Source organism: Bombina bombina, chromosome 1 (genome assembly GCF_027579735.1).
Source record: "Bombina bombina isolate aBomBom1 chromosome 1, aBomBom1.pri, whole genome shotgun sequence".
NCBI classification, from domain to species: Eukaryota; Metazoa; Chordata; class Amphibia; order Anura; family Bombinatoridae; genus Bombina; species Bombina bombina.
The window spans coordinates 1,376,632,275-1,376,648,982 of record NC_069499.1 but is presented as its reverse complement, the minus strand read 5'-3'; the positions used below and the strand labels follow the sequence as shown (position 1 = coordinate 1,376,648,982).

General features: G+C 39.3%; 1 protein-coding gene across 1 annotated transcript in view; it reads right to left on the bottom strand.

The window, feature by feature from the left end:
- IL6R (interleukin 6 receptor) overlaps nucleotides 1-16,708 on the bottom strand; it is a 132,283-nt gene that overhangs the window by 71,337 nt on the left and 44,238 nt on the right. The window contains exon 5 of the mRNA XM_053695579.1: nucleotides 16,457-16,620. Within this exon, the coding sequence (XP_053551554.1) occupies nucleotides 16,457-16,620 (164 nt within the window). The remainder of the gene's footprint in view (nucleotides 1-16,456; nucleotides 16,621-16,708) is intronic.

Sequence of the window (16,708 nt, the reverse complement as noted above, 5' to 3'; positions counted from 1 at the left end):
TCAGAACATGGATACGACCATACAGGTTACTTGAGAAGTAATATATACTTAAGGCAATCTAGTAGATTAATGATCTATCTGTAGGGTACGGGCCCTATACCCCACAACAAAAAACAGAATTCTCACCTGTAGCCGAAAGTAGTTGGTAACTATCCTATTACATTGCATGTACTCAATGGGATGTTACTGTCTCCTCTATCTAAGTAAGAAAGCAGTTGATGTATTCTCTAGACATATATACTAATTATAAGAGACAAAGCTCATGGGAAACTAATAACTGTAGAGATTGGAACGGTAATCCGGTATATGAGTTAGCTGGGATAATGTACTAGACTTGGTTTAAGAGACCATATAATATGGGTGTCCAAATAAGAGCTATTATCAACAAACATATATAACTGCAAAGATTAGTGGTAAGTTTAAAACTGAAAACCTTTTGCATTGGAAAATAGTGTCACGTGTAAGGTCTCAATAAAGCATATATATTCTCTAACCTGGATGAATATTCTAAGTGGGTATAATGGTCAAGGTATCTAACCTTAGCACATAAAAACATAGCAACCTAAATCATCTGTGACTTAAAACATGTATAAACCAATATGGTAAATTGGTAAGTGTTGTATGAGTTGTACCTCCCCTCAGGGATTGTTGTCACTACTGGACAGAGACGGAAAAGGGGTATTGGATATGACCCACTCTATCACACAGAGTGGGAAAGGGCAAGGGGAGATACCTTTCAAGTCTTTTATTCGCTATAGAGAGGCACTGAAGACCACACCATTATCCCAGCTAAGCAAGAGGGAGACACTTTTGGCCAGCAGAACCATAATAGTACAATCTTTCAAATTGTTTAGAACATATGGGCACATCATAGATTAGCTTACCCTCTACATCCAGCAAAGGATTACTATACTTATGTAGTAGAGGTCAGAATGGAATGAATAAAATATATAAAACATATTGAACGAGTTTGCGAGATCTAGTATAAACAGATAATGTACATAGTTCAACATATGAGTGTATTGTGTGTCAGAAGGCACTCTCATTAAGCTCAGAACAAAATGACGGTGAGTACTAGAGAGCTGCAACTTAATATGCTACATAAATAGCCAACTATAGCATAAACATGAAAAGAAAAATGTTGTTGAGTACAGTGCACACAAATATATAACAGTGTGTTGATTCAGTTTGTGCCAGAGAGGATATAACATTTATATACCACTGTATGCACCATACATCATTTACTAACAAGTACTCACTATCCAGCTTTTCTAAACTATAGAATATGGAAAGTAATATATAATTAGTACACCAACGCTTAATAGGATTCAAGGTCTATTTTTGTCAGCTAGGAAGCCAATATTTCAGGGACATTATCAGAAGTGCAAATTATCATGTCCGGTTATCAAAGAGTCATACATCAGGGGAAGCAAATATTATCGCATCAGGGTAACATTATCGGTATATATTGGCTGATAGGACCTTAACAAATGCCATGCTTGCAGTGTCCCTAAGGCAGCGGGTGAGCTCCGGACAGAGTCAGCCGTATAGTGTCTCCCTGCTTCGCTGTTTATGGCATCTCTACCTGAAGGCCAGTGTCTCTCGACTGAAGATATCATCCGTGCTCTCCCATATAGATATGTAGGGTAGACCAGTTTCATAATGTGGAGGAGATAGTCTGCTTCTGAAGAGGATGCTAAATGGGTCGCTGAGGCCGCATCAGGATGTCGGGGTGCGCCAGATGTTTCCTTTGTGAGCAGGTACATTTCAGCAGTACGCCTTCCTCTCCCATTGTCAATCCCCGCAGTTCCCGAAGCGGGAATCACCCACATAAGCAGGTAACTCCAGAGCGCCAAGTCCTCGTCAGACACAAGAGGATAGTTGCGCCAGGTAGATACTTCTGTCATCTGACTACTGTGGTGGCATTCACTGTATAGCTGCGGTACTCCACTACCAGGTACTGTAACCGGTGACATCAGAAGGAGGCACATTCACTGAGTGTTCAGCTAGCCCATTGCTTGCAATTGCAGCCTCTGCGGCGAAGAGGGTCTCAGTGGACTCAGCTGCCCCAGTCAGTCCGGCAAAATCCTGAGTCATCTCCCGCATCTGTACTTCATGCCGCTCAGTCGTTAGCCTGTAGTCTTCATTACACGACGTAAGTGCAAGAATTACCTTATGCTCTAACTGTAGAAGTCGGGCATTTAAGGTGTATAGAAGCCTTTTCACATGGCTAGGGGGCCTATTTATCAAAGGTCTTGCGGACCTGATCCGACAGTGCGGATCAGGTCTGCAAGACCTCGCTGAATTGCGGAGAGCAATACGCTCTCCGTATTCAGCATTGCACCATTACAAGAGCTGCTGGTGCAACGCCGCCCCCTGCAGGGGGTGTCAATCAACCCGATCGTATGCCCGTGGATTGTGGCAGACACTGCACTAATTGGCTAAAATGAAAGTCAATAGATAATAAATAAAATGTCATGTGATCAGGGGTTTGTCAGAAGATGCTTAGATACAAATTAATCACAGAGGTAAAAAGTGTATTATTATAACTGTGTTGGTTATGCAAAACTGGGGAATGGGTAATAAAGGGATTATCTATCTTTTAAAACAACAAAAATTCTGGTGTTAACTGTCCCTTTAATGCAATAATTAAGGCAAATGGTGGTCAAACTAAATATTGAGAATTTTTGATTTTCAGTATGTATTAACAAACATGTTTTACTTTTATTAGTAAAAATAATGTATATTGGATCTTGGAGGAAATTGTTACCCTACACTGGTAAGAGATATTTCAATTTTGTAATATAGAAATTTTGGAACCTAAAAGATACTGCACACTGAATTATAGAACACTCGCTAAATCTTTAAATCTTCAAACTTTTTATCTTTACTTTATGTTTTTTCTGTAATAAGTTTTGGTTTAATACCTTCGTTATTGTTGTTCATTACAAAACTCAGAGGATGGATCAAGAACTGTATTGAACAAGAGGAGTAATAATGATAGACTTTCGCTTTACAGTGTGGCAACAACACCAGAACCTGTCAAGATGGGACTTCAGTATTCTCTTACATGAATAATGCCACAAGCGAGATTGTATTGATGATTGTTAAATACTTCTTATGGAGACATACTGCATTTGTTTGAACATTAATAAATAAAATTAAAAAAAAAAAAAAAATAGGTATCGTTACCCGGCAAAAATATCGGGCATATGTATATCAAAACTGTATTGTTGGGTTTACACATTTGGGTTGGTTAAATCTATATGTTTAAGTTAAATCATGTCTAAAGATGTCTATATTCATAGATATGGTTTGTTGTTATGTTGTTTTCTGTATCAACTATTCCATCCTAATAATGCTATGTATACTGTTACAGCACCCATATTGTTATACTAAATACCTTAATAAAAATCTTTGATTAAAAAAATAAATAAATAAATAAAAAATAATAATGTATATTTGTTTTACAGAAATGTTGAAATACAATATACTGTATATGCAGTACTGTGCAAAAGTCTTAGACCACCATTAGATTTGTTGTTTTAGCAAAGTTTTAATGACCATCCATATTTATTTTTGCGGTCTCTTTATTAAGATACAAACATAAAATACAGGAAATATGTACACAAAATATAAAAAAACACAATTTTAGAACAAAATGGCTTCTTCAGGCAAAAGTCAGTATTTAGTGTGGCCTTCTTTGACACTAAGCACATCTTGAACTCTTTTGGGTAAAAAAGTAAATTTATGCTTACCTGATAAATTAATTTCTTCTATGGTACGACGAGTCCACAGATTCATCCTTTACTTGTGGGATATTATCCTCCTGCTAACAGAAAGTGGCAAAGAGCACCACAGCAGAGCTGTCTATATAGCTCCTCCTTTAGCTCCACCCCCTAGTCATTCGACCGAAGGTACAGGAAGAAAAAGGAGAAACTAAAAGGTGCAGAGGTGACTGAAGTTTAAAATAAAAAAATATAATCTGTCTTAAAATGACAGGGCGGGCCGTGGACTCGTCGTACCATAGAAGAAATGAATTTATCAGGTAAGCATAAATTTACTTTTCTTCTATAAGGTACGACGAGTCCACGGATTCATCCTTTACTTGTGGGATACAATACCAAAGCTACAGGACACGGATGAACGGGAGGGACAAGACAGATGGTGTTATATTGAATATATAAATGTTTTATTTCTAACAAGTAAATAGTTGAAATGTTGCTCCTTTGATATTTCTGTCTATAAGTTGGTGCTTAAACTTAAGGCAGAGTATCTGTGAGCAATTACTGTAATGTGGTGAGAGTCTGGGTTGTATCTTTAATGAAAAATAACCCCTTTTAAAGTAACAAGTTAAGGGAAAACAGAAATCACTAGTGAAGTGAATTCAAATGGTGCAATTCTGAATAATGCAAAAATAGAATGTATCAGTACATGTAACAGCATAGGTAGTAAAGTAAGTAAAGTCCGTTTTCACACACTCACTCAGATAAGTAATTCAGCTTGTTATAGAATACGGTAGAAATGTCAGAGAGATACTTGTAGTTCACAAAATATACACTTAGCCAGCATAAGGTTTGTAGGAAAAGTTATACCTTCGGTTTGGAAAAGTAAAAAGTACAGACCGTAACTGAAGATCAGAGTGGCAGAGCGTTGTGGCGTCTGAGCGGTAGCTCCGACTGAGCGAGTGTGACTCACTTCCGGTATCAGCGAGCAGGCAACTGGAAAGCTGCAAGGAAGATTAGTGACAGCGTGCGAATTACCTATTGATAGCAAAAAGGAAAGGTAATGCAGGTTGTTAGATGAATCTGGATAGCGGTAATTCCAGGGGGTTTCCCAAAATGACCGGTGAACCTGAAAGAAGTACAAAGTAGCTAGGAGAGCAAAAAGGAAGGATGATACTCCTTAGAGGTAACATCAATTATCAGGCAGTGAATAGAAGGCGTGAAGGTGCTTAAATAGGGAGAGAGCAAGGTGGGAGGGATATGCCTTAAAGGTATATCACATCTCCCCCCCCTCAAGGGACCACTCCAGAAGATCCTAGACGGGGTTTGAATGGATACTTGAGATGAAACCGGCGTACCAATACAGGTGCATGGACCTCCGAATGGGAAATCCACGAATTCTCCTCCGGTCCGTAGCCTCTCCACTTGACCAAATACTCCAAACGTCGGTGTCTCAATCGGGAATCAAGAATCTTCTCCACTTCAAATTCCTCCTGACCATCAATAAGGATTGGGGCTGGAGGAAGTAGATGATGTCTTGTAGGGTCCGATTTGTATGGCTTTAGTAAAGAAATATGAAAAGAATTATGTATCCTAAAATCTTTCGGCAGGGTTATACGGACTGCATTCTCGTTTATGATTTTTTTCAATAGGGAATGGACCTAGAAATTGGTTAGCGAGCTTCTTGCTCGGTAGTTGAAGTTTGAGATGTTTGGTAGATAGAAGGACAAGATCTCCAATCTTATATTTTGGGGTTTCTCTGTGTTTTTGATCATAATATTTCTTCTGTCTTTCCTTTGCATCTTGAAGATGGGTCTTCAAAACGTCCAACCTTTGTTGTAGAGATGAAGTGTAATCGGTAGCACTTGGGGAGTTAACAGTTACCTTTGATAAAGTAATAGAGATTGGGTGATAACCGTAAGTTGCGTAGAATGGAGTCATTTTAGTGGAAGATGACATTGAATTATTATAGGAGAATTCTGCTAAGGGTAAGTATGTGACCCAATCATCCTGTAAATGGGTTATATAACATCTGAGATATTGTTCAAGGGTTTGGTTTAATCTCTCAGTTAGTCCATTTGTTTGAGGATGGAAAGCAGTTGAAAATCTGACATCAATCTGTAGGATTTTACATAAAGACCTCCAGAAGGCTGAGGTGAACTGAGTTCCCCTATCAGATATTATGACTTTGGGTAAGCCATGTAAGCGTACGATAGAAGCTATAAAAGCTTTAGCTGTAGTACTTGCAGTTGGAAGGGACTTCAATGGAACAAAATGAGCAAGTTTGGTTAAATGATCTACAACAACGAATATTGTGTTGTACGTTTGTGAAAGTGGTAAGTCAACAATGAAATCCATCGAGATTGTTGACCAGGGTTTATCAGGTATTGGTATGGATGTCAATAACCCAATCAGCTTTTTATGGTCTAGTTTATTCCTTGCGCAAATATCGCAATAGGAAACATAATTGGTAATATATTGTTCCATCTGTGGCCACCAAAAAAATCTTCTTGTGAGTTCAATAGTTTTTTGTATGCCTGTATGTCCTGATAGAACATTGTCATGTGTATAAGTTAGAACTGTCTTGCGTAAGGAATCTGGTATAAAGAGTTTGTTTTTGTGATAATATAGACCTGTGGATGTATCTTTGGTACATGAGTTGGGTATATTTGGATCCTTTGTTAGTGCAGTTAATACTTCATTTTCGAATGTGGTGATGCATCCTATTATCTTTTGTTGTGGGATAATTGGGGAAGCCAAAATCTTATCGTTTGGGTTATCATGTTGTCTGGATAAAGCATCAGCTTTTATGTTAAGAACCCCTGGTTTATATGTTAGTTTAAAATTGAAACGATCTAGAAAAAGAGACCAACGAACTTGTCGGGCAGAGAGAGTCTTATTTTTCTTTAAGTACTCTAAATTTTTATGATCAGTATAAATCGTAAATGGTACTTCAGTGCCCTCTAACAAGTGTCTCCAATGTTCCAAAGAATTCTTAATGGCTAACAACTCTTTGTCCCCAATACTATAATTTTTTTCAGCTGGTAAGTATGTTCGTGAGTAATAAGCGATAGGATGTAAAAGAGTGGACGTTTTATCGTGTTGTGATAAGACTGCGCCAATACCAGAATTGGAGGCATCCACCTCTAAAACAAAAGGTTGCTGATAATCTGGTAGGGTTAAAACAGGAGCGGTTGAAAAAGATTTCTTTAAGGTGTGAAAAGCCTTTTGGGTCTCCTCTGTCCAAAGATATCTAATCTTACTACTAGTTAGTGAAGTAAGAGGTTTCACTATAACAGAAAAGTTATGAATGAATTTTCTGTAAAAATTCGCAAAACCTAAGAATCTTTGTAAGGCTTTTACGGTAGTGGGCGTGGGCCAATCCAAAATAGCTTTAATTTTATCTGAATCCATGCTAATAGTATTAGGTGTTATGATGTAACCTAAGAATTTTATTTGATTTACGTGAAAAATACACTTTTCTTGTTTTGCATATAGTTTGTGTTCTTTTAGTCTTGTGAGAACCCATCTAACATGTTTTTCGTGTTCTGATAAAGTACTGGAGTAGACCAAGATGTCATCTAAATATATGATGACGCATACGTCAATCAAATCATGAAATATTTCATTTATGAAATGTTGAAAGGTTGCCGGGGCATTGCATAACCCGAAAGGCATGACGTTGTATTGGTAAAGACCGTATCTGGTGCGGAAAGCAGTTTTCCACTCATCTCCTTCTTTTATGCGAATTAAGTTATATGCACCCTTCAGATCAAGTTTGGTAAATATTGTGGCATCAGTAAGCCTTTCTAATAACTCAGGAATCAAAGGTAGAGGATAGCGATTCTTTACTGTGATATTGTTTAGAGCCCTATAGTCTATGATTGGTCTTTGAGTGCCATCTTTGTTTTTAACAAAAAACATGCCTGCAGCTGCCGGTGATGTTGAATGTGAGATAAACCCCTTTTTTAGATTTTCATCTAAATATAAACGTAAATCCTTAAGCTCTTTTTGAGACATGGGATAAATTCTACCATGAGGTATTTGAGAGCCAGGGATTAATTCAATGGGGCAATCAAAAACTCTATGTGGAGGAAGAATCTCTGCCTCTTTAAGGTTAAAGACATCCGCCAAATCCTGATAAACTTCTGGAATACTCTGTATATTTGCTATGTGCGTTTGTGGAAAACATGTTTTTAAGCAATAATCTGATTGGAATTTTATTTGATGGAGTGACCAATCTATTTGAGGGTTATGGGGTTTTAACCATTTATAACCTAATACTATGGTATGCATAGCAATTGGGAGGATATCAAATGATAAATATTCAGTGTGTCCATTTGTGGTTGTGATCAATAAAGGTATAGTATGGTGTGTTATAGGACCATGTTGTATAGAGGAACCATCAATTAATTTAACAAACACAGGGATTTGCTTGCACACCGTGGGTATTTTATTAACTAATACATAATCAGTGTTGATATATATCCCTGAAGCCCCAGAGTCAATAAATGCTTTATTCTGAAGATTGTTTTGGTCCCACTGTAGAGAGAGAGAGATAGTTAGTTGATTTGTAAGATCAGTTTTAATATGTTCTAAGGTAACATTCTTACCCCTCTTTTGTATGTCCAGTAAAGGGCAATCTGAGACAGCATGATCTTTTTTTGCACAGTACATGCAAAGGTTGGAAAGTCTCCTTCTAGTCTTTTCCTCAAGGGTCAAGTGACCCCTTAGTGCTCCTATTTCCATAGGTGTTGTTTTATCATGATGAGAGGTATTTGGGTAATTTTGTCTAGGAGAGGTCTCAAATCCTCCTCTTTCAGCCTTACGTTCTCTAATTCGTCTGTCCAGAGTAGTACTAAGTTTAATCAAAGCAGAGAGAGTTTCTGGCATGTCAAGGCGAGATAGCTCGTCCTTTAGGACTTCTGATAAACCCAATCTGAATTGATTTCGGAGACTGACCTCATTCCACTGAGAGTCAGTCGCCCATAGCTGAAAATCCGTGGTGTACTCCTCCACAGTACGCTTTCCCTGCTTAAGGGAACGAAGCTTAGTTTCTGCTATTAGCTGTGTGTGGGCATCCTCATATAACTCAGACATAGCAGCAAAGAATTCCTGCAAGGAATCAAGGATAGAATTGTTTGATTCAAAAAATCTATTTGCCCATGTGCGGGGCTCCCCTGTGAGGTAGGAGATGGTAGTGCACACTTTCAATCTTTCAGTGTGATATGTGCGAGGTTTTAGAGTAAATAATAAAAGACAGGAATTTTTGAAATCCCTGAAAGCAGATCTCTTGCCTGAAAAAGGAGTTGGGGGTTGTACTTGGGGTTCTGGGATTTCAGGGGTTTTAGGTGATAAACAGTCTTTTACTAAAGCTTTTAATGTTGTGGTTTCTGCCTGTACTTCAGTTAGGCCACGAGCCAGATAATCCAATTTTTGATGGATATTGTTGAATGCCTTTTGAATCTCTGTGGGATCCATAATATGGCAATTTTGTTTTTAAAGGCCTGATAATACTGTTATATTTAATATATAAATGTTTTATTTCTAACAAGTAAATAGTTGAAATGTTGCTCCTTTGATATTTCTGTCTATAAGTTGGTGCTTAAACTTAAGGCAGAGTATCTGTGAGCAATTACTGTAATGTGGTGAGAGTCTGGGTTGTATCTTTAATGAAAAATAACCCCTTTTAAAGTAACAAGTTAAGGGAAAACAGAAATCACTAGTGAAGTGAATTCAAATGGTGCAATTCTGAATAATGCAAAAATAGAATGTATCAGTACATGTAACAGCATAGGTAGTAAAGTAAGTAAAGTCCGTTTTCACACACTCACTCAGATAAGTAATTCAGCTTGTTATAGAATACGGTAGAAATGTCAGAGAGATACTTGTAGTTCACAAAATATACACTTAGCCAGCATAAGGTTTGTAGGAAAAGTTATACCTTCGGTTTGGAAAAGTAAAAAGTACAGACCGTAACTGAAGATCAGAGTGGCAGAGCGTTGTGGCGTCTGAGCGGTAGCTCCGACTGAGCGAGTGTGACTCACTTCCGGTATCAGCGAGCAGGCAGCTGGAAAGCTGCAAGGAAGATTAGTGACAGCGTGCGAATTACCTATTGATAGCAAAAAGGAAAGGTAATGCAGGTTGTTAGATGAATCTGGATAGCGGTAATTCCAGGGGGTTTCCCAAAATGACCGGTGAACCTGAAAGAAGTACAAAGTAGCTAGGAGAGCAAAAAGGAAGGATGATACTCCTTAGAGGTAACATCAATTATCAGGCAGTGAATAGAAGGCGTGAAGGTGCTTAAATAGGGAGAGAGCAAGGTGGGAGGGATATGCCTTAAAGGTATATCACAGATGGCTAAACAGAAGGCACCACTACTTGAAGAACTTTTCTCCCAAAAAAAGCCTCCAAAGAAGCAAAAGTATCAAATTTGTAAAATTTGGAAAAGGTATGAAGCGAAGACCAAGTCGCAGCCTTACAAATTTGTTCAACAGAAGCATCATTTTTAAAACCCCATGTGGAAGCCACTGCTCTAGTAGAGTGAGCTGTAATCCTTTCAGGAGGCTGCTGTCCAGCAGTCTCGTATGCCAAACGGATGATGCTTTTCAGCCAAAAAGAAAGAGAGGTAGCCGTAGCTTTTTGACCTCTACGTTTTCCAGAATAGACAACAAACAAAGAAGATGTTTGACGGAAATCTTTGGTCGCTTGCAAGTAAAACTTCAAAGCACAAACCACGTTTGCAACCGACGCTCCTTCTTAGAGGAAGGATTAGGACACAGAGAAGGAACAACAATTTCCTGATTAATATTCCTATTAGTAACAACCTTAGGAAGGAATCCAGGTTTGGTACGCAAAACCACCTTATCAGCATTGAAAACAAGATAAGGTGAGTCGCATTGCAATGCAGATAGTTCAGAAACTCTTCGAGCCGAAGAGATAGCAACTAAAAACAGAACTTTCAAAGATAGAAGCTTAATATCTATGGAATGCATAGGTTCAAACGGAACCCCTTGAAGAACTTTAAGAACTAAATTCAAACTCCATGTCGGAGCAACAGGTTTAAACACAGGCTTGATTCTAATTAAAGCCTGACAGAACGACTGAACGTCTGGAACATCTGCCAGACGCTTGTGCAGTAAAATTGATAAAGCAGATATCTGTCCCTTTAAAGAACTAGCTGATAGCCCCTTCTCCAATCCTTCTTGGAGAAAGGACAAAATCCTAGGAATCCTGATCTTACTCCATGAGTAGCCTTTGGATTCGCACCAATAAAGATATTTACGCCATATCTTATGATAAATTTTCCTAGTGACAGGCTTTCGAGCCTGAATCAAGATATCTATGACTGACTCAGAGAATCCCCGCTTGGATAAAATCAAGCGTTCAATCTCCAGGCAGTCAGCCGTAGAGAAACTAGATTTGGATGCTGGAACAGACCTTGAATCAGAAGGTCCTGTCTCAGTGGCAGAGTCCATGGTGGAAGAGATGACATGTCCACCAGGTCTGCATACCAAGTCTTGCGTGACCACGCAGTTGCTATCAAAATCACCGAAGCTCTCTCCTGTTTGATTCTGGCAATCAAATGAGGAAGGAGAGGAAATGGTGGAAACACATAAGCCAGGTTGAACGACCAGGGTACTGCTAGAGCATCTATCAGTACTCTTGTGAGAGGGATAAGTGAACTCTTTTTTACGTTCACCTTCCACCCGTGAAATCTTAGAAAAGCCAACACGATGTCCGTGTGAGACTTGGCTAGTTGGTTAGTTGACGCCTGAATTAAGATATCGTCCAGATAAGGCGCCACTGCTATGCCCCGCGGCCTTAGAACCGCCAGAAGGGACCCTAGCACCTTTGTGAAAATTCTGGGAGCTGTGGCCAACCCGAAGGGAAGAGCCACAAACTGGTAATGCTTGTCCAGAAAGGCGAACCTGAGGAACTGGTGATGATCTTTGTGGATAGGGATGTGTAGATACTCATCCTTTAAGTCCACGGCGGTCATATATTGACCCTCCTGGATCATTGGTAAAATAGTCCAAATGGTCTCCATCTTGAAGGATGGGACTCTGAGGAATTTGTTTAGGATCTTGAGATCTAAAATTGGCCTGAAGGTTCCCTCCTTTTTGGGAACCACAAACAGATTGGAGTAAAACCCCTGCCCCTGTTCTGTTTTCGGAACTGGGCAGATCACCCCCATGGTATATAGGTCTTCTACACAGCGTAAGAACGCCTCTCTTTTTGTCTGGTTTACAGACAATTGAGAAAGATGGAATCTCCCCCTTGGAGGAGAATCTTTGAAATTTAGAAGATACCCCTGGGTTACGATTTCTAAAGCCCAGGAGTCCTGAACGTCTCTTGCCCAAGCCTGAGCAAAGAGAGGGGGCTACCCCTTCATGCTGTCTTGGTGGCAGCAGTGGGCTTCTTGGCCTGTTTACCTTTGTTCCAAGTCTGGTTAGATCTCCAGACTGACTTGGATTGAGCAAAATTCCCTTCTTGTTTTGCAGCAGGGGAAGAGGTAGAGGGACCACCTTTGAAGTTTCGAAAGGAACGAAAATTATTTTGTTTGGTCCTCATCTTATTTGTCTTATCCTGAGGAAGGGCATAGCCTTTTCCTCCAGTGATGTCTGAAATGATCTCTTTCAGTTCAGGCCCAAATAGGGTCTTACCTTTGAAAGGGATGGCTAAAAGCTTAGATTTTGATGACACATCAGCAGACCAGGACTTAAGCCATAACGCACTACACGCTAAAATGGCAAAACCTGAATTCTTTGCCGCAAATTTAGCCAGTTGAAAAGCGGCATCTGTAATGAAAGAATTAGTTAGCCTGAGAGCCCTAATTCTATCCAGAATATCATCTAATGGGGTCTCAACCTGAAGAGCCTCCTCCAGAGCCTCGAACCAAAAAGCAGCTGCAGTAGTTACAGGAACAATGAACGCTATAGGTTGCAGAAGAAAACCCTGATGAACAAATATTTTCTTTAGGAGACCCTCTAATTTTTTTATCCATAGGATCTTTGAAAGCACAACTGTCCTCAATAGGTATAGTTGTATGCTTAGCCAGGTAGAAATAGCTCCCTCCACCTTAGGGACCGTATGCCAGGGGGAGCGAACGGAATACCTGGTCTATCCCACTCCTTAATAACAATGTCCGAAATCCTCTTAGGGACCGGAAAAACATCAGTGTAGGCAGGAACCTCTAGATATCTGTCCATTTTACACAATTTCTCTGGAACTACAATAGGGTCACAATCATCGCTAAAACCTCCCTGAGCAACAAGCGGAGGTGTTCTAGTTTAAATTTAAAAGCAGTCATATATGAGTCTGTCTGAGGGAACATCTTTCCTGAATCAGAAATCTCTCCCTCAGACAGCAAATCCCTCACCCCCAACTCAGAACATTGTGAGGGTACATCGGATATGGCTAATAAAGCGTCAGAGGGCTCAGCATTTGTTCTCACACCAGACCTACTGCGCTTCCCCTGCAACCCAGGCAGCTTAGATAAAACCTCTGTGAGGGTAGTATTCATAACTGCGGCCATATCTTTCAGGGTGAAATAATTAGACGCACTAGAAGTACTTGACGTCGCTTGTGCGGGCTTTAATGGTTGTGACACTTGGGGAGAATTAGATGGCATAACCTGATTCCCTTCTGACTGAGAATCATCCTGCGACATACTTTTATTAGCTCAAATATGTTCTTTGCAATTTATTGACCTTTCAGTGCATGAGGGACACATTCTAAGTGGGGGTTCCACAATGGCTTCTAAACACATTGAACATTGACCACAAACAAGCTTGAAAACACTTTATTTAGTGAAAAAATAACAATCTTAAAAAACGGTACTGCGCCTTTAAGAGAAAAAAGCATACACCTTCTGCAAAACTGCTTTAAAATACACCAATCTTTTCAAATTTATGATATAAGACTCAATTTGTGTAGTTAAGTTTGCCCCACAAGAAAAACAAACCTTTAACCCTTTATTGTGAAAACCGGATCGATAAAAAGGCCTAAATCCGGAAAAAAAAACACCCCCAGCACCTCGCCACAGCCCTGCTGTGGCGCCTACCTGCCCTCAGGGATTGGAAAAATGGGGTTAAAGCTTCGATTTAGCCCAATACTTCCACAAGGGCTCTCCGGAGTTGGAGCTTGCAGCTTGCTTAGTAAATACAACTGCGCATCTGAGGCGTGAAAATAGGCCCCGCCCATCTCACTCAATGTTTTGTTAGCCTAAATGAACCGCACCAGAGCGGTTCCAAACTAGCCATGTGGGTTCTGAGACCCCAAGAATAAGCCAAGTGTACCCTCAACAAAGTTGCCAAAAAACGTTATTGACCAAAAAACGTTAACAGTACTCCCAGTTCACAAAACGTTTGCCCACAAACATTCAAAACTCAGTGTCAACCATTTTGTAAGTAGCCCCTTATGCAAGCTTAGTAATACCCCTCTATAACTGTTAGGATTACTGCTTACCCTTACCCTCATGGGGATACTGTCAGCCTTTCTGAAATACCACAGTCTCTCCAGAAAAAATGACTGAACATACCTCACTGCTATATAGCATGAAAACGTTCCTCACACTGAACTTTCTTGTACCCCTCAGCCTCTGTGGGAATTGCTCTGGATCTTAGTGACAAATGCTAAGATCATCAGCCTCCAGGCAGAAGTCTTCATCCATCTGCTGCCTGAGAGTAAATAGTACACACCGGTACCATTTAAAATAAAAAATTCTTGCTTGAAGAAAATAAAAACTAACATTTTATCACCTCTTTCACTTTACCCTTCCTAGTACTTAGAGTAGGCAAAGAGAATGACTGGGGGGTGGAGCTAAGGGAGGAGCTATATAGACAGCTCTGCTGTGGTGCTCTTTGCCACTTCCTGTTAGCAGGAGGATAATATCCCACAAGTAAAGGATGAATCCGTGGACTCGTTGTACCTTATAGAAGAAAAGTTTTATGAGGTAATCTTCTGGTATATTATACAAGTCTTCTTTCAGCATTTCCCAGAGTTTTCCTTTACATTTAGGTTGTCTTTTATTTATGTCTCTGTTCAGGTAATCTCATACTGCCTTTATTATATTCATGCTGAAAAATAAAACCATTTCCAATCAGGCACTTTCCAGAAGGAATGGCATGATGAATTAAAACCTGTTTGTACTTTTCAGCATTCATGATCTCATCAATTCGGACAATATCGCCAACACCACTGCCAGAAATGCAACCCCAAACCAGGACAGACCCTCCACCATGTTTTACTGAAGGCAGCAAGCACTCATTCTTTCATGTCTCTCCAACTCTTCTCACATATTGTCAACCATTGGACCCAAAAATTCCAAACTTGGATTTGTCACTCCATAATACTCTTTTCCACTGATCTTCATTCCAATCTTTGTGAGCTTTAGCATATCTTAGCCTTTTCACCCTGTTTCCCTTCCACAAAAGTGGTTTCTTGGCTTCTACCCTTCCATAAAGACCATTCCTGATCAAGCTTCTTTGGACTGTAGAAGTGTCAACTTGGCATACTGATGAAGCTGCCAGATGCTGGACTTCTTCCGGTCTCTCAAAGAATAAACTCTGAGAAACTTCTCATCAGATTGAAAGTTTTAATTGGCTTCCAGTCCTTTTTTAGTCCTTGACCTTTTCTGATTCTTCAAATTTCTTTATAACAGCTTGAATACCACACCTTGAGTATCCAGTTTGTTTGCTCATTTCCCATTGTGGCCTTGCTGATACAAAAGTATGATTTTATGTCTGTTAAATGTTGTGATCTTTGGCATTATAAATGGAATGATGTTATTGAAACTTAGTCTTTGTTAGTAAGTTTTCAATGAAAGAAACTAATATCACATGTGTATGCAATGCTCAAACATGTCTTGCACAAACCTGATGTAATAAGACCTTTTCCACAGCAGTCATTTTGACATGAAATAGTTGGACGAATACAGGTGTTACCAATGACATTAATTAGGGTTCCATTCCATTTAAGTTTATGAGAGCCAGGTTCCTGCTATTGCTCAAGTGTAAGGGGAGCTCATACTAAATACTTTCCACTTTAGCCTATAGAAGCAGTTATTTTCTAATTTTTCAGCTTTTTAAAATTGCATACACAAATCCTGTATTTTCTGGTTGTATTCTAATAAAGAATTAAATATGATAAAAAATAATAACTAAGCGCCAACTATATAACACAACAGACCTCCAGCTCTAATAACAACAGACCTCCAGCCCTGCCTACGATTGTTTGGCGCTCTGATATCAAACTCCACAATCGAATCTACCCTTTTGGCAACTAGGTGCCAATCAAAAACCCTGCCTACGATTGTTTAGCGCTCTGATATCAAACCCCATAATCGAATCTACCCTTTTGGCAACTAGGTGCCAATCAAAAACCCTGCCTACGATTGTTTGGCGCTCTGATATCAAACCCCATAATCGTATTCTAATAAAGAGACTGAGAAATAATTATATATGGTCATTATACCATTGCTAAAACAACAAATCTACTGGTGGCCTAAGACTTTTGCAAATATATATATATATATATATATATATATATATATATATATATATATATATTATATATAAATATACAAATATACACTCATACATATATATACATACATACAATACTTATGCACATGCACACACATATTTATGTAAATGCTGGAAAAAAAACACAAATCTATCTGCATTTCAGAAAACTCAGTGCCTGGAAGTACATTAGGGATAACTCACAAAATTACTCTTCTTTTTGGAGTTTTCTACCCAATACTCAATTTCGAAGTGCAGTTGGTAAAAAATACTGTCCCAGGATGGTGGGTACTGCCAGGTCACACTGAGCTTTGTTGGTGCCTCTTTGACAGACATTACTGTGACGTTGACTGGAGCATCAGGTTGCACTGGTAGACAGAAGTATAAAAGGGATAGATATTAAATGAATGGGTTCTCACATTTACCTTCTCTTTAGGTCTCATTTTATGATGAACT